The 18,115-nt window shown below is 49.1% G+C and overlaps 1 protein-coding gene across 3 annotated transcripts in view; it reads right to left on the bottom strand.

Annotated features, from left to right (window-relative positions):
* The window catches only part of LOC138529961 (urokinase plasminogen activator surface receptor-like), a 133,452-nt gene that overhangs the window by 14,801 nt on the left and 100,536 nt on the right, over positions 1-18,115 (bottom strand). For all 3 annotated transcript variants that reach the window (XM_069640873.1, XM_069640874.1, XM_069640872.1), the window contains one exon: positions 12,939-13,085. In XM_069640873.1, the coding sequence (XP_069496974.1) occupies positions 12,939-13,085 (147 nt within the window). The remainder of the gene's footprint in view (positions 1-12,938; positions 13,086-18,115) is intronic.

Below are 18,115 nucleotides of genomic sequence, written 5' to 3'. Positions count from 1 at the left end.
TTTTGTCAGCCTTTTTGCTGCCAACAAGAGTGTTCATGGGAATCTGCCTGGCAATATTGAGCAGTTCAGAGTGTTCTACTGCTATATGGCACCTTTCGTCTGTCTCGGGTTTGCCTTTTGTCAGGCCCCCGACCCAGCATCTATGACGTAAGGCTCCAAACCATTTATGAATAGCCGCCCTCTGGCGAGTGCTGGATGAAGTATTTTTCTTTTTTACTACGATTGCCTACTATTTTTAAAGCTGATGTTCAGATATCCGAATTCAGTAGCAGGAATAATACTGCATTTAGCAATCTTTTTCGCCACTTCTAGCAGTGGCCTATAAGTAGGGTGACCAGATTTTAAAAAACAAAACCCGGGACAGGCCATTGAAATAGAAGTAGGACTAGCGTAAATACACATACAACTTTAGTCCTACGTCTATGTCGCTGGTCCGTTGCAGGGCGGGGGGTTGTGCTAACAGGCACACTCCTCTCATTGGAGAAGAACAGCAGGAAGGGGAAGAGGGAGGAAATGGGGATGTGAAAAGCATTTCACGCCCTCATTCACACAGGAAGAGTTGTGCCGGGACCCCGTTTCGGGATTTTGAAATCGGGCCCCGGCAAAAAAAGGGACCATAGGCAAAACCCCGGACTGGGTTTATAAAATAAAAAAATCTCTCGGGACCCGGGACGTTAGGTGATTTCCCCGGACTGTCCCGGGAAAACCCGGACGGCTGGTCATCCTTCCTATAAGGATCTTTGCCGTTCCAGGATGTGAGGCACAAAGTTAGAAAGGCAACGGCACATTACCTCCCATTCCTCGCGTGGAGGGACAGTGTCTCAGGCTAAAAGGAGTAGTGGGACTGTTTATCATCCCTTAACAGCAAGGAAGGTGGGCAGACTTAAATCTGGGCTCAAGGAAATGGGGAGGTGGTGCCGGACATTGGACTCGAGGGATTTGCTAAAATGTATTTATTGCTGTAGAAACAAAGATGAACCAGGTACAGCATGTATGGCAAGAGGGTATTAAACACTTCTGCTTGAAAGGAATTAATATGTTGGCATGTAATGTTACAGGTTCCAATCACGTACCTAAGGAAGGCTCGGGCAAAGAGGTTTGTCACAAAGTACAAAGACCAAGACAGGAGAGGTAGGAAAGGTTCGCCATTTGGCAAGCTGGGCGCAGGCAGGTGACAGATGGGCAAGCGACAGGTTGTCGAAGTATAATGGTTAAAGGGGAGATGTAAGCATGGCTATGGGCAGAGCACTGTATACACAAGTGAAGCACCTCAAGGCGCTACTGAGAGAGGGAAACTTAGGCGTAGTACGAAACACCATCCCCCCTTTTCTGTATTTTATTTATGCTTTTAAAAAGTGAAATGTCCAGCCAAGGGTCACCGAGCTTATTGGACAGCGGTCTTATGCAGCGCTTTATTGGGTGAGAATGGACGATAGGGTGTCTTTGACGGTCCCGCGCTGGGAAGTGGCTCCCCAGTATTTACCTAATTGCACGGAATAACAATAGTTACAACAGGGGGTTAGGCCGAGGGAAGGTTCGCGTTTGTGGATCAGGTTTTGGGTAAGGACTGTCCGTTTACTCACTTAAGAAAAAATATGTTCAGGTCAAAAAATGGGGCTAGAAAGAAAATGTTTTGCGCTTACACCCAGGTTTTCGGCATTAAGTCCCCGGCTGCAAGGATGGAACAGCACAGCGGGCACTATCCCGCCTCCCACGCATGCGGAAGAGCGGATGGAGCTAACCGTGTCAATCAGGGGAAGTTGCCATGCTTTCAGGTGATGAATATGTTTCGGCATGGGTGAGAGGGTTGGCACGGCACGTTGGTCTTAAGTGAGTAGTGAGTTGCTGAAAGGCCATTTTTATTTGATACACCGCCTGTACCAAATATCCTGGGGTCTATCCGCGGAGTGTTATCAGTTATAGCACGGGGTTATATGGGCTCTGTTTGGACTACAGCTTGTGCCACGTTTTCGGGTTAAGCGGTCATTCGCGTTCACATGGGAATTGCATTGATCTAGTGGGCATTTGTAAGGCGCATAGGCACATGCAGTTTTTTTCTTTGTATGTTGTGGGAATTTTGCCCAGTCTCAGCATGGGGAGAGGCAACAAAAGTTGGGAAGCGCATTGGTTTCGCGGTTGTGGGTTATATAACATGGAAATGACGCAGCCGGACAAATGCTTAATGGCAAACTGGGTTTCGTTGGGTTGTCACCAAAGGTTAATTGCAGAGTTAAACGGGTTTCTGCTCCTCCCGGGTAATGGCTCGAGAATGCTGCCTTTTTTCTTTATTTGGTTGTGTTTTTCTTGGAACGTTCGCCACGATACGTACGGGTGTGTAGCTGGGTATGATCTGGAATTGAGCAGTAAGCATGTGTGCTGTAAACGGTACCACGCACTGGGGGGAAACATGCCATGTCCTGGGGGGCCGGGTGCAGCCAGGTTTTTGATGAAGAGAGAGACTGGTGTGGGCATAACGGTTCAGTGCTGCGGGTTACCATCGGCTCATTTGGAGGCTTCTCCATCGCGTTTAGGGTCTGTTTTGAGACACAGTCTTAAGTGTCTATGGGTTGTTCTCTGGGGCGCCCAAGGAAATGGGTGCGCTGCTATTATTTGAACTTGAGTTTTTATCGGGGCAGGTTAGCCTGCGCATTTTCGCACTTTTATGATTGCTCAGTGTCTTCTCGGAATGAGTAATTGAGGCATAGGGGAAGTTTGGCTATCTTTTCCAGATGGCTAATGCTGTGGATGGTGCAGGTGTTTTGGCCAGTGGCCACAGAGACCGCCATTTTGCAGTACTAATGAATGTTTTCATTCCCCAATGCTCCTTGCGGCGCACCATGCGCGCCGTGCAGCATTGCCGCCCGGCCTGGCAGTTTATGCTGGGTGTTATGGCCAGGTCAGATATCGACTTTTAAAAGACAAACATAGGGGGAGTCTTCACAGGGCCGGCAGCCAATGGAAGGGCATACAGCCAACGGGCGGTCTGAATGGAGTGTTGGAACTCTGAGCAAGTGGGTACGGCGTTTAAAACGGAATAGTATGAATGGATTTGGTGTGTAATGGGAAATAGAGGGCTGTGTTATCTGGCAGAAGACAGGCACCAGCCGCTGCGCTAGCTGGCCGTGGTGTGAAGGTAGGGTACCCATGCTCACCTTGGAAGCAAGACAATACAGAGCAACACATGTTCGATCCACGGTCCGCATTTAGAAACCTCTGGGTATTAAGTCCCGTATTAAATAACCTGTCATATCATATCGAGGTTCAAAATTGTATAAAGCAGGTTAGGAGAGGATTGGGAGAGCAGGCAAGTGTATGGAGGGTCTGGAGGCACCTGGAAGATACAGGCACAAGCCCCATCCCCTGGATTTCAGGATGCTGCACTTATATTAAGGGAAAGGGTATTGGAGACCATTGGGCAAATTGGGGCACTTGACTGCATACGATTTTAAGGGGTATTGGGTAGACGCTCAGATTTATGTTTACGCAGTGGACTTACCAATATGGTTATTTTGCTTTTGGACGGGCCGGCGGCAGCTCACTCGGCGTTGTATGGAAGATTGACGCGTGAAGGTCACGCTTTCACGGTGGCAGTTCATTTTCAGCCATTACGGGCAAGGTAATATACGGCACTGCAGCACGAATCTAACAGTGTGTGAGGGGGTTGACTTTTCCAGTACTGGGGGTACGCTGATTGGGTTGCTTGGATACGACAGCCATATGCCTGGATGGGCCAACCCAACTGACTTCCTGAGGCTAGGAGAGTGTGTCCCAGGAAGTGTGGAGGAAAGACTTAACAGGAATGTATTGGACGTCTTACACTTGTGGTTAATTGTACTCATTTATTAAGTATGGCATGGCTTAATTACTCTTAGTTGGAGTTAGGTATTCTGTCAGGTGGTTTAGAACTGAGATGCAGGAATGTTCGTTGGCATGACAATAGCGACCAGGAGCCGTTTTGGTCTCCCCTCACCAAAGGGGGGCAAACATACATTTGGACAGAGTTATACAAAGGTTAAATGGGAAATTGTAAAAATGGTGGACACGTGGATAGGTTTGCGTCCTAGGTGGACTTGGAAGGTACGAAAGCTGTGTACGAGCGCAGAGTTCCCCGGCGGGCGACCCCCCCGTCACAGGAGGGCTGAGAAGTGAAATCAGACTAGCTTTGAGGCATAACACGTCAATATTGGTGCACAATTTATGGGGGGACGCAAGGGACATCAGCATGGTTGAAAGGGTGCAGAAAGAGGTAGATCTACACCATTGTAAAGGGCAACAGGTTATAAATGGTGGACAAAATGGGAGGTTGGTGTCATATGTGGAAGTGGGAGTAGACAATTATATGTGAACATGGGCTGCGTACAGCCAGAGGGTGCTGTAGAAGAAATAAGTAGCAAGGGTGCAGCATTTACCGACGCTTTATTGCCTCCCGGGCACTAGGCAGCCTGCGATTTGATGGGGGCTGGGATGTCGAAACTACTAATTTTGGGATTTTGTGTCAAAGGATCAAAGGACCAGGCAGAGGGTTGCAGGGAAAGGGATGCAGTGTGGCAACAGCTCAGAGTGGGTGGTAGAGCAGAACTGGTAAAGTGGGTTCGCGCAGGGAAGGTAAGAAGCACGGTTTGCAAAGGGTCCTCCCAGAAAGGCGATCTATAGTGTCGTTGAGACAGGGATCAGTTGATGGGTGCTTGGACCCAACACTTTGGGGTCTGCTGGCAGACACGAGTGCCAGTAGTGGGTCCAGGTGGCAGCTGGAGTTGCATGGTGTTCTGTGTGCTGAAAGGAAATCAGCTGGTAGCAACCAGCAATGGGCTGCTTGTGCCGGTGAGCGGTAGGGGCATATGGATACCCGGGATGCCCTGTGAAGGCCGTGGGTCAACTGGAAGTAAGTGAGGGAGAAGGTTTAAGTAACGGCAGACCGCTCACCAAAGGGTAAGTAGGCTCAACGCAATGTTTGCAAGTTACTTCCCAGAGATATCAATGGGCCACCCAGTAGTGGCAAGAAAATGGAGCAACAGGTCCCTGGCGGTGGGATGGAAAGGCTGACGCGCTTGGAACGCTAGTTTGCTTCAGGAATAGGAGATTGGGCAAGGAAGATCCATTGGATCGCCTAATGTTGGTGCTTCACCAGGATGACAAGGACAACAAAGAGGTTCTGAGGGGTAGTTTCGAAGCACTGAGATGATACCTGAGGGAGCAGGGTGACTTGTTCCTACTTAGTGGGGGCATTGGGGTCACGGGGGGCACCCCAAAGTGTGGCTGAGTTACAGGACGGTCCCAGAGAAGGAGGCACACTGCGGTCTGGTCCGTGAGCTACAACCACTGGCTGCTTCTGTCAGGAGGGGGTGACACAGGCACTGATACCACTAGGGACGGTTGGGACTCCTCAACAACTGATGCAGTGGCCTTGGGTTCGCTTCATTGTCCAAATGGGAGTGATTGAACAGGCAGTCGAATACCAGAGTGGGCTGTTCTCGCAACAACGGAATTGGTGTGAGAGGGCTCACAGGTTTTTGGACACAGGACTTTGTAACACGGGATTGGCGGAGCCACCCGGGAAAGAACTATGTGTTGGGCCAGGCATTCATAAGACCTGAGGGTGGCTGTAGCCGCCCGATAGGATGACTCTAATAATGTGACCATAAGTTTCCAATAAAGTGTAATATGTTTCCAACTTTCAGAAGGTCTCTGTCTCTTATCATCGGGGGTAAGCAGGGTATGAAATGTTATGCATTTACTGTTATTGTGTAGGGGGCCATGGTAGGGGTTAGCCCCGCTATGCTGGTGGCATTGCATAAGCATTTATGACCAGTTCCTCTCTTTCCTCTGTCTGCCATACTTACCTCCCTCTTGTGACAGCAATGTGCATTCCATTTAGCCCTGTGTTACAAAAGGTGAGCGGCTGAGCACCCACTCACCTCTTCTGTGTTTCCTCTCTCTGCAAAAATAAAGCAGATAAAGCGGGTGCATAGCGGGTGATGTGAGTGCCACAAGCCAGCCACCCACCTAACGAAGATCTTGTGAACGGCGGCCGGTGGAAATCACACGCTGGTGTGCTAATGGCATTTGCATCACCAGCTGTGTCTGCTACAGCGCTGCAGCCAGAGGCAACAATGACATGGTGAGGGGGTGCTCAGCAGCTCAACTTTTGTCATTTTGCCATAGCCAAAGAAGGCGGGAGTTCAGGGGCGGAGAGTTCTGCAGGAATGGGAATGGTTTCATTTTGGGAAAATGTGCTTTTTGGCAACCCAGGGCACACTGCCCCTGGCTCCTACAAAAAGCAGGTTGGGATGTCGATTTGTGAAGCAGAGCTTATCAACTGTCTTCTCTGTACACGCGAGGAAGTCTGTCCCATCACACGATTGTGACATTTATGCTCACAAGGTTGCAGGTGTGTTTTAATTGAAAATGTTGTGTTGATCATGGAGCTAGATGTGTGTAGGGTCTTGTGCGTGGAGCGAGGGTAAGTGCACTTCCAGTGGAGGAGATGTGTTCCTAGGGCCTGTGGGGTGAGTGCATTATAACATGTGTTTAGACGGGTCTTGTTGTGTGATGAAGCCGTCTTTAACCAATGATGTAAAGCATTTAGTCCGTGTCTCTGTGCTTGCAGGAGTGAGGCCATTCAAAGCACATGTTGCTGTCCCCTCACAAGTGTCCATGTGCCTAGTTTATGGTATGCGAGAGTTTAGAAGAAACGCAAGTCCAGGGCTGACCAGGGGCTGCCCTGTCCATCAGCATTGCAGATGCCCTAATGTGTGTGGGGAACAATCACTGCCTGGGAACGAGGGGGAACTGAGCAGCCCGTTGGGGGTGTGGGCGTCGGGCAATAGTAGTCCCACAGGGAGGCTCCCACATTTTAAAGCATACCCTTTGACCTCGAATCCATGACTGCTCAAGGCACAAAAAGGGGACAGCCTGGGAACCGAACATGAAGGTGTGAGTGGCAGGCCCCTAAAGGGCCTCTAAAGGTATGGGCGCTGTGGCACCGGAGCGTGGATTAGGGTAACAATGGAGGGGGGGGGGGCGATGGCAGAGGGAGGACTTGGGCAAGAGACAGATGGGCCAAGTAAAAGCAACGAGGATAAAAAATGTGCCAAACAGAAAGAAGGGAGGGTGGAGAGAGGGCAAATCAAACTATCAAAATACAGTAAACAGGTGTGAAAAGGGAATGGTGGGGGTTAAATTGCAGAGGAAGGTGGGCGGCAACAGGCAAATATGAGTCCCCACCAAAGAGCAGTTGCACCCAGCACAGGGTCCGGCCGTCGCTCAGCATTAGCGCCCACACGAGTAACCCGTGGACCCATATGCAGACAGGAGGAAAACACAACCTGGGTGTAAGACATATATTCCCCACCCCCGCCCCCAAGGAAGGACACGAGAACAATAGGTGGTGTTGGCAATAACAGGGCATGGGATTTTATTGCTCATGTTATGGTCATAACAAACATAATCATAATTACAGTAACCATAATATGCTGTACTTTTGGGCACCGGGTCCTGAGGTTGCCCCCTCTGGCCCGTGCCGCCTTCCTTGTCCCACGACAGTGTGGCCACCGTAGGGCATCCTATCTTCTTTCTCTGTCTTCTCTCCCTTTTTCTAGGGTGGGAGGGTTCTGGGAAAAGAATAGAGAGACTCTGCGTGCGTAAGATGATATCTGCCTTTCTGCTGCAACAGAAAGCTCCTTATATTGGACCCAGGGGCTGGCTCTGGGTCCTTGTTGTGCCTGTGTGGGAGGCTGTGTTGCCAGCCCCTCGGCCAGCTGGTGCCGACGGCATTTGCACCCTGGGGTGCTTTTCCTGTTAGTCCCTGCCTATTTCCTTGCTCTCCCGCCTTAGGTGCTTAGCACCTCTACGGGAGGAAGGGCAAGGTGGTGCCATTCATTCTTCTTGCTTGGGGCTGGCGCCGTTGTGGCTACCCTCCGCGGGACATGAAAGGATTGCGTGTGGGGAGGAGGAGCAGCCCTGTGTGGTGCACCCGTGGGGCACAGGTTACCTGCCCCCGCCTGGTACCCTTGAGGCGCTGGCTAGAACACCAACAGGCATAACAGCCATTAGGGGCTCGTCCCGCTTACATTTGATCTCAACAGCTGCTCATAGATAAGGCATGCCCCCACATCTCCCCAATGCTAGCAGCGGGCACAGGGGTAGCAGGGCCATACTGGCATGCGCTAAAAGATAGACCAGGCGTCTAGCAGGCTATATATGCCATACCACCACCCAGCTGAGAGAAGGGGAGGCATCCACTACTGCTGCCATACACATCTGCCTGCACAGCCACCAGCATCAACTATCTCACAACCAGGAGAGACAAATCATACATTACCAGCTGTGCTGGAAATGGAAATAATTTACTGGGGGAACTATCACCTCTTTGGAGGGGTGGGGCTGTGGGAAGGAGGGGGCGTGGCCCGACCAGGTTTCCCAAGACAGTTGCCCTCATTACAAGTTTGCGGGTCCGGAAACAACGGCGGCGGTGAGCTTACCGTCACCGTTGTCTCCGGACCGGCAAATTACGAGTGTGAGGGCGGATTGCTTTCCCGCCCGCCTGGTCTGCCCTGGTGAGCGGAACGGCTCCCGCCTGCAGACTTTCACTGTAACACCACCACCCTCATAGATGGAGCCGGTGTTACAGTGGTCCCCATTCTCATAGAAACCTATGGAACTCTATGGGAATGGGGAACAACACAGTTACTGCAGCCTGTCTTACCAGCACCCAGGGTCGTAATGCCCCGGTCTTACCGCCAAGACAGGCGGCGGTAACTGTTTACGGGTCCGGCGGCAGTCTGTCAGATTTACCGGCACCACTACCGACGGACTCGTAATGAGGGCCAGTATCTCTTCATAGAATCCAATCCTGGCGATTTGAATAAAAGCAAAGAGAATTATGGGAACATCATTATGTCCAAAATGTTAAACATGTCTTATAGTGATTCAGTAAGAAGCAATTTTAAGCGAAAAATTGACTCTTTTGTTTTGACTGGTCACAATATTCACCCTAAAAAAGAGATGTCTGTAAATTGCAAGACATGTATATCAGTTTGGACAGCTGCATCACATATGTGAGGCTTTGGCAGTTTCTGTATGGAGGGCCCAGAGTCCTCTGCAAGCTCGTTGAGGAGTGGGTTACTCGTGCGTGCTAGAAGTGTGATAATGCAGCTTTAGACCTGGTTGGTAGATTTCTGAGCGAGCCCCTTGACGAGCAGGCAGCTTTCCGAAGACTCCCTTCTGAAAGTTGTCTGCTCGTTGAGGCAGCAGGATCTGGCACAGTCACGTGCTAGCTCCTGGACCTAGGGGATGGAGCGCCGCTCCGTCTCGTTCTGGCCCATTTCCTGCGCTGATTACCACACATCCACATGCTCGCTCGTGCATGTCATCACCACGCAAGACACGCACAGGGCGGAATAAATCTGCAGGTCTTTAAGTCGGCCACACCCCCCTATGAGAGCCCGAACCTCGTTTTCCCATCCTACTTAAAGCACTGCTATAAGGGGTTGGGCTGATGGGTGTTGAAATAGGCTGATCTGGAGAGGCGCTGGTTGCCGCCCCCCGCCCCCCTCCCCCACACAGACACCCCCCACGCCACTCGACAATGGAGGGACAATTTGTGATACTTCTTGCACACTCTGGGCCAAAAAAATTCACCTATTCTGCACATTGATTTCACAAGGTTAGCAGACACGGGTAAATGCGGCACCCGTATGTGGTCCCTGTTCCATGTGCTCAAGAACACACATTTGGCTGCGTCAGTTGCAGACTGTTTTGAGTTTAGGCACGGCCCTGTTGGTGTGACACCTGTCTATGCGCGTGTCTGCTGGAGGGAGCTGTGTATTGGTTGACTGGGAGGTGATTACCGTATTTTGGGGCCTACTTCGACTCTGCTACTGAATATATGGGGCTCGGCTAGAGCTGTGGGAAGTTCTTTGTGAAATTGTGCGAGCTGTGTGAGGCTTCGATGGGCATTGTGCGAGGGGCTGTGGATGGACATAGGAGCCGTTGTCTTGGCAGATGTGTGAGGGTTTTGGCGGACTGTGTGAGGGTCCAGCGGGAGCTGTGTGAGGGCTCGTTGGGACTGGAGCTGTGCGAGGGTCGCTTGGATATATGAGGATCTTTTTTTGGGGGGAAGGGAGGTTGGCAGGATCTGTTTGGACGACAGTGTGGTCATTCAGAACCGAGAATTATCATTCAGGCAGGTTTGAATGACCTCCTTGTAGCGATCGTTTGAGGGTGTGAGCGGCCTCCAGAATTGTGTTGGGGGCCGTGAATCCCCGTGGTGACGTCCGCGCTTCAAGTTGGAGCCCTAGAGTCAGGGATGGACTCTTGAAGGCGGTGCCCGGGCCCTGGAGAGAGCGGCTGTCCAGGGTGCTGAAAGGTCGCTCTGCCCAGAGCTCCGAGGATCGGCTGAAAAGGGCTTAGCCCAGTGGTATTCAAACTGTGGGTCGCGACCCCCTAGGGGTCCGCGGGTGCATCCCAGGGGGGCCCTGAGAGCTCAGCATGAAAAAAGATTTTTTTTTTTTTTTTCTTTTCTTTTTTTAGATTGGAAGAAATGGGCAGGGGTGGCCCACATGGGCGGGCTGAAGCATGAAACTGTCTCAGGCAACAATGAAAAAGTAGCCCACAGTTGTAAATGGATATTCATTCCTTTAGTCACAGACTGGGCCTCATTACTACTATGGCGGACCAGTAACAACGGTGCTGGTAAGCTACCGGCACCGTTGCTACCGTTCCGCCATAGTAAGAGTTGTGCTCGTGGGTGCTTGACAGCCCCCGCCAGGTCTGACCTCAGCTCGTCGGATGCACCGGCACCGTTATTAACGGTGCCGGTGCATCCGAGCTCCCCATTACCATTTGAGCCATATGGGGCTCAAATGGGAATGGGGATCTACCGGCACCTTCGAAAGGGCAATTATCATGTCTGCCTAACTCGGCATGACCTAGTAATTGCCCATTCGCGGGTGCCAGACCCGGATGCAACTCCAGTGGCAGCCGTGCCGGTTTTACCGGCACAGCTACCGCCAGAGTAGTTATGAAGCCCACTGTTTCAATAGTACCCAAAGGGGTGCTCTGTGTTAAAATGTAAGTAAATTGTGATATATTCAGCAACAATGGTCAACATTACTAACTGCATAGTTAAGTAACTCATCAAAATGGTCCACATTGGCCAAAATGGTGGCCCATTTTGATTGGCCCAAACTAGCATTTTACATTTTTGGTACAGGCATTGCCCTATAGGCCTGTCCGAGCCTGGCGGCTCATCCATAATGGCAAGAGGCGCCCACCCAGTGGCCCCTCACCCATTATGGAGGAGCTAAGGAGCCAGCCCAGTGAAACAGTGAGCACTCCCTCAGCTGCTTTATCCAGCTAATGGAGTGCTCCTGGGCTGGCTGAACTGTCAAAGGGAAACACTGTTTCCCTTTGACAGTTCAGTTTAGTTCCCCAGCCGCACATGCTCACTGAGCCATGCAAGTGCTGGGGCGTTTTGCTTCGCCAGCATTGCATAGCTCATTGGAAATGCTGGCTGGGGCACTGCATGTCTGTATGTCCGAGGGGGAGCTCCTGCGCCTCCTCGCACATACGGACAGAGCAGCTGGAGCAGGCCGTTTCAGCACCCACACACAGGCCAATGCAGAAGGTACGTTTATGTTCATTGTTTTTATTTAAACATGTGTATGGATGCGTTATGAGTGAGTGTATGGTGATGGATGCTCATGTGAATGATAGAGTGATTGCTGTATGAATGTGCAGCGCCTTGCATATACACATAATCATGTTCATTGTGTTAGGACCAGTGGGGCCCAGGGGACAGGGATGGTATCTTTTTACCGGACATCTATCATTCAAAACCCTCTGCCTTGTCCACAAGGCTTTCTGGGGCCTGGGTCCAAAATACCTTCAGCTATTCCTCCGCAAATACCTCCCCTCTCGAGCTCTTCACTCCTCTACCTCCAACTCCCTCAGGGTCAGTCGTTTATCAAAGAAACGAGCTGGGGGTAGATCTCCGTCTTCGGCTGGGGCCTCCCTCTGGAACAGCGCCCTGCCACTCTAAAACTTGAGGAGAACCATATTTCTTCCTGCACTTATCAGACCTACCCTGTCTGCTGCCTTAAACGTAGCACTTACAAATTGCTGGCTGCACTACCACTGTTTGTTGCCTTTATTATTTATTTATTGTTATTTATCTGTTTCTCCTCTGCTTCGCACTTTCCACTTCTCCCCCCTTCCATGCACTTTTCCCCTCACACTTGCGCGTTCTCAATGTCACTGGGCCTAGTAAGATCGCTGTTTTATTCTCCTCTGTTCCCCTCCCTTGCCTTGTCACGCTCTGAAACACTTGTGTACGAGCGCGATAGAAATAAAATATCAATGCCTGCCCCCTGGACTCCCAGCAACAATTGCAAACTGTTTGGCTATTTACCCATTTTTTGTTAAAAGTATGCTCTACAATGCAATATTTTAACCTATTATTTAAAAAAAAATTCACAGGGGGAAACCCCCCCGAACCTCCCCTTAATGCCCCTCCACTTAAAAAAGATTCACCAGCCGCCACTGGCCCTCAGACTGTGTTGGGAACGGGATGGGGGAACCGAGGGACTATGGTGGGAGCACAATGGGCGGGAACCATGGGATAGTGATGGGAGCAGAGTGGGGAGAGCCCTGGGTGTGTGATGGGGTGGGGAGAGACCAGCGACTGGGTAGGAGTGGGATGAGGGAGCCCAGCGACTTTGATGGGAGCAGATGACGGCGCGCAATATATACTGTCCATTTGGCATTTCTGGGGGGTCCCGACCTGCCCAAATTTTGCTCAGGGGGGCCCTGGCCAAAAAAATCTTAGCCTAACAGCTCACCTGTTAGAATGTACATCTCCACGTCCCCACCCCGCACTGGGAACCCCCACCTGTGGTAGCGCCCCTCTCTGCAGACCCCTCTCTCGTGCAGCGGCTTACCTCTGGGGACGCCCGTGTTGCAGTCGTTTGATTGGCAGCACTCCACTTTGCTGTAGATGGTGGTGTTCCCCGTGTAGTAGTCGAGCTCTCTTCCACAGAGCGGTCCCGTACCACAGCCTTTCACCACCGTCTCCATTCTGGTGCCCTCTGGGAAGGAGAAAGGTACCGGGTTAAGTAAATGGACTACAGGTTAATAGGGGCACCCCCAGGCTGGTCTATCGAGTGGCCTTCCACTCACCACCGCCATGGTACCTCGAGCTCCCCTTTCTAGTCCAGTCCTATAGACGTACACAGCTCTGGTAATGCAGCTCACACTAGACTGGAAGCACCTGTGCCAGGGCTTTAAGTGGGCTGGGGTTAGCTGGGGCCGAATCATGGCAGTCTCTAGAAAGGGCTCCCGAGTCGGGGCTCTGCCGGGTCCCACTCCTGACTAGCTCCAGCCACGCTGACACTTCAGGCAGCCTGTGTAGTTGAATCGCTGCTTGGTTACATGGGCTGCCTGCAGGTGTCAGCACTTTGGATAAAAAAAGAAAAGGCATAGCATTTTTTTTCTCAAAACAAAAGTACTGACACCTGCCGGCAGCCCGTGTAACCGTGGGTTTGGCTACATGGGCTGCCGGATGACTCCTGTTTCTGAGAATAGAGTCATCAACCAGCATAGAGCCTGTTCACTCAAGGAGCCCATGGTTTTCAACCCCACAGATCATTGAATGAAAGGACTGCCTGCTGTGTCTGACAGCTGGGGCACACTGATGTCAAACCTTTATTGTGTCCAGCCCCTCCTCGAGGGTGGCTCTCATTCGGGACGTGGCCTAAGTGCACATGTATGTAGCCTACGCTACCTGAAAGCTGCAACAGGTGCCCTGATACACAAGTCACTGCTGTGCTGCATTAAAAATGCACAGCTCTATCAATAGACTTGAAGTCTGTCCTGTAGAAAGCAGCCTTCCTCCAATATTTCAGTTCAAGACATACACACAACCCTGCAGTGCTTTAAGTGGGATGCTAAATCAATGGGGGGGGGCTCTGTTAAGGGGCATGGGCTGAAAGGGCATGCCCCCTAATGAGTGCCCCCGTCGCAGCCTTTACATTCAAGGAGCATGGGGGCAACCCTTTAACCACGGGGCTTGCAACAGGTTTAGCCAAAGCGCTGATCAATTAAAGAGCTGACTGCAGGAGTCAGCACTTGAAATTAGAAAAAAGAAGAGGCAATGCTTTTTCTATTTTCTAATTCGAAGTGCTGACACCTGCAGGCAGCCCTTTAAATGAGCAGCACTTTGGCTAAACAGGCTGCCTGAGGGGTCGGCATGACTGGGGCTAGTTGGGAATGTACCTGGTATGGCCCCAGCTCGGGAGCCCTTCTCAGAGACTGCTGGGGCTATGCCCTGGCTAACCCTGAACCACTTAAAGCCCTGCACCCCTGCCAATCCTGTCTTACAAGTCTCACACAACAGTACTCCCACTGTGAGCCCAACGACTTCTTACTAAGTGGGAAAAACATAAATAATACAACCAAAGATAGGTGTATCAAAGTGTGTCCAAAATCAGCTCATCCTAGAATACAAGAAATCTAGAGAGTCTTAAACAAATAACAGACCCCTAATTCACCATCAATACATGATTCACTTTAATACAAATCAATATTCTTAAAGTTTATACACCTAGATGCTCATACAAAAATATAAAAATACATTCACAAAACCTGTCAACACAAAACAATAATGTGTTTGCATGAGTAAATAAGCATAAAAAACAAACATGAATTCCTAATGTCACTTCAGAATAGTTTCACATTCAGCATATGTTGCTCCATTTTATGTATTCCTTAACATCAGTAATACGCTTGCACTAACAGCCCAACTTGTCCAAGTTTCTGTCCGATCGGCTCCAATGTGCCAGACATTCATCAGGGGCAATTAGAACATCATAGGTATATCTTGTAGCAAATCCGTTCTCCCTGGTTTTTGAAGCATTAAAAGAGGGCACGATTCTGAAGTGAAATTAGGAATTCATGTTTGTTTGTTATGCTTATTTACTCAGGCAAACACATTATTGTTTTGTGTTGACAGGTTACGAGATAGATTATTCATTTAATAGAAGCATAGTGCCGATCGAAGCACGAGAACTATCTGAGGAAAAGAGAGGGTCAAAACAGCCCCCCAGAGAGCTGCAAGGAATGCAGAGAATGCAAACATAGGTCAGATGACGTATTAACAGACAAACATAGATTGCTGTCTTTATGTATACTAGTTATTGATGATGTGGAAAGGGACGAAAGCCATACAAGCTGGGCCATAATTATGTCAGACGAAGAAAGGGAAGAAAATGAGAAAGCGCAAAGAGAGGGCACAGGTGGATTTTCTAAAGATTCAAGCGTAGAAAAAGGGGTGAAATGGTCAGACATAGAGGACAGTAAAGACAAAATACCAGAACCAAACCATACACTGAGCGATCACAAGCAGCATAGTCACGCAGTGCAGGGGATGTTTGCCCGCCTTATGTAAGCAGATTGAGGTCATTACAAGGACAGAGAGAAATGGGCATGACTAGCCCCACCTAGAAAACAAGAAGTGTAGGTGGGTGTGATTATGGATCAGGGATTTCACAATTTCCTTTATTAGAGAAAGGGGGAGGACAGCCACAAGATATTCCATGGCCACAAATGGATAAGGATCATTTAAATGTAAATTACTTAGTTTGACTTCTGGTGCATGAAAATGGATTCATGAGTTAGAGAGAATGACATCAAGAATGATGTTAGCAATAGGTGACATAAAAGGCCTGCTGGCAGCTATTCTAGGAGAGAGGGCTGAGGACATTTGGAACCAAGCAGGGTATGGGGGTGTGACTGTGCAAAACACAACACACAAGTGAGCGCCATTTAACAATTGCAGAACAGATGTATGGCAGGTGCTCAGAGTACAATATCCCGATACATCAGATATGAGTGGGATTATGAATAGGAAAATGGGTTAGGATGAAGATCCGGTTGCCTTTATTCAAGATATTCAAGAGAGATGACGTCTTGAGATGAGAGTACCGTGGGACAAAACAGTGGCATAATTTTATCACATTTTATGCCAGGGCCTGCCCGAGCCAGTGCAAAGACAGATGAAGAAACAGGCAGGAATGGAAGCTAAGCCATGGCAAGAAATGCAATTGACTATCGTGCACCATTGCTGATTGTTACAGGAGAAGAATCATAATAAAGCTGACAGTAGAAAGCAGGAAAAAGCAAAGTTAGTTCAGAAACAAAATTGTCAAAACTAGCTATAGAGGGAGCGGTACTGACGAGTGGTGAAGGTGTGGTGACAGCAAAGTAATGTAGTATATACCCTATGAATCAGAGTGGGTACAATTTCTGGCCAAGACGAAGAGGGAATGGACCTAGGGGAGGACGAGGTGGATTTCAGAACCCTCAGGGAGAAGGAGGATTTAATGGCAGACAGCCAGGGTGATGGGCTACGTTCCACAATACAGAACCACATAAGTACTATGCCCAAGATCACACACAGAATCAGACATGTGTGCCACAAACACAGCAAGCTCCATTACAAATGCAATCACCACAAGGGCAATCACAGTAAGTGTCTATGCAAATACAACTGATACAAACTCAGCAGGCGCAGACACAACAGGCCATGGTACCACAATGGAATACAAATGTAGGAGTCCCACAAGCGCCTTGGGCAGTCGGACCGTGGTAGCAGGAAATCCTTTCAAGGGTACTGGGATACATTAATATCCACAATAGGACAGCCCACAGAGCAACCTGATGTTTTGAGTACTATTAGTGACAGCGCACCCCCAAGACGCACAAAGGGTCAAGGTAACAATAGGAGGCAAGACATGTCCCTTCCTTGTAGACACTGGAGTAACTCGTTTCTTTGTCCATGAAGGAAAATACCCAATGTCAGGTATTGTCATGAATGCGCAGGGATTCTCTGGGGCGATGAGCTTAGTTCCTTTTACAGACAAATTACCAATCTGTACAGGAGAACACGACATGTCGATGACATTATATTCTCTGCAGACACCAGTTAACATGTTAGGATGTGACTTGATGACAAAACGTAACATGACGATATCTTTTACTGATGAAGGAATAGTGTGCTCCACTCCAGGGATACATTATATGAATGTGAAATAATTCATATTAGCCTTTACAGGCCAGACGGCATGGAGAGGAGTTCCTTTAGATCCAGAAGTATTTGTGTATGGAGTGACTGATTTATTATCCTGGTTACCCAGGTTGAAAGGGAAAATATTGAGAATACCTGAAGAGTTTTTGTTCAGACCAGAAATACCTATGGATGATGAAGAAGGACAGGTTATTCTTTTAGAGTTAGAAGCGGCAGTGGTCAGAGAGAAAAGGGTGGTTGTCCGTGGAACAGATGAGGAGGCGAGAGGATGGAGAGCAGTGATATCCCTCTGTGAAGGAAATAGGTTGACAGATTTGACAGATAAAGAGCTTTTAGCAATGATAATTCAGATGATGAATTAGTATTTTTAATAAGTTTTACTTATTGGATTAAAGTGGAAAATAGAGAAATACCACAGATCAGGATGGACCTGGACCAACAAAAAGACCGAAAGATTTAATGATCATTGGACAAGACAAAACATATGCATAATGAAATACAGGTTAATAATTGTCACATGTGAGTGAACGCCAAATATTCCCAAACAAAAAACATACAAACATAATTATACAAAAATACCAATTGCTATACACACAAAGCAAAGCACATCTAATTAGTACAGACGCTTACAATTTCCATAGGGTATTATATTGATGTAGGTTTACAAACATAAACATATTGCCCAGTATACACAATAGACACTGCATGGTTCATGTTCTTTACAACCTGGAGAGATCAGAGAATAGCCAGGAGCCCTGTCATTTGCTCACATGCAAAATGAAGACAGTACCTGTGAGAATCTAAAGAAAAGTCCCACGGGATCCCAGGAACAACGTTCTACTTCCCTAAGGGTCACAAGAAATATGTAGGACACTGGATATTCTGGACATGAGTGCTGCCATAAGAACAGGAGTGTGGATGAACATAAAAAGAATGCAGGTCACCTGAGGGGGGGTGACAACGATATGGATCCCAAAGAAACCACAGTACGAAGAGAAGATGAAAAAGATTGAAGAGGAGAAGGTGGTTGAGGAC

Source organism: Ambystoma mexicanum, chromosome 1q, assembly GCF_040938575.1.
Source record: "Ambystoma mexicanum isolate Mex_15411 chromosome 1q, UKY_AmexF1_1, whole genome shotgun sequence".
In the NCBI taxonomy this organism is placed as follows: Eukaryota; Metazoa; Chordata; class Amphibia; order Caudata; family Ambystomatidae; genus Ambystoma; species Ambystoma mexicanum.
Note: the sequence above shows the minus strand (reverse complement) of the source record. Positions and strands in the feature narration are given on the sequence as shown.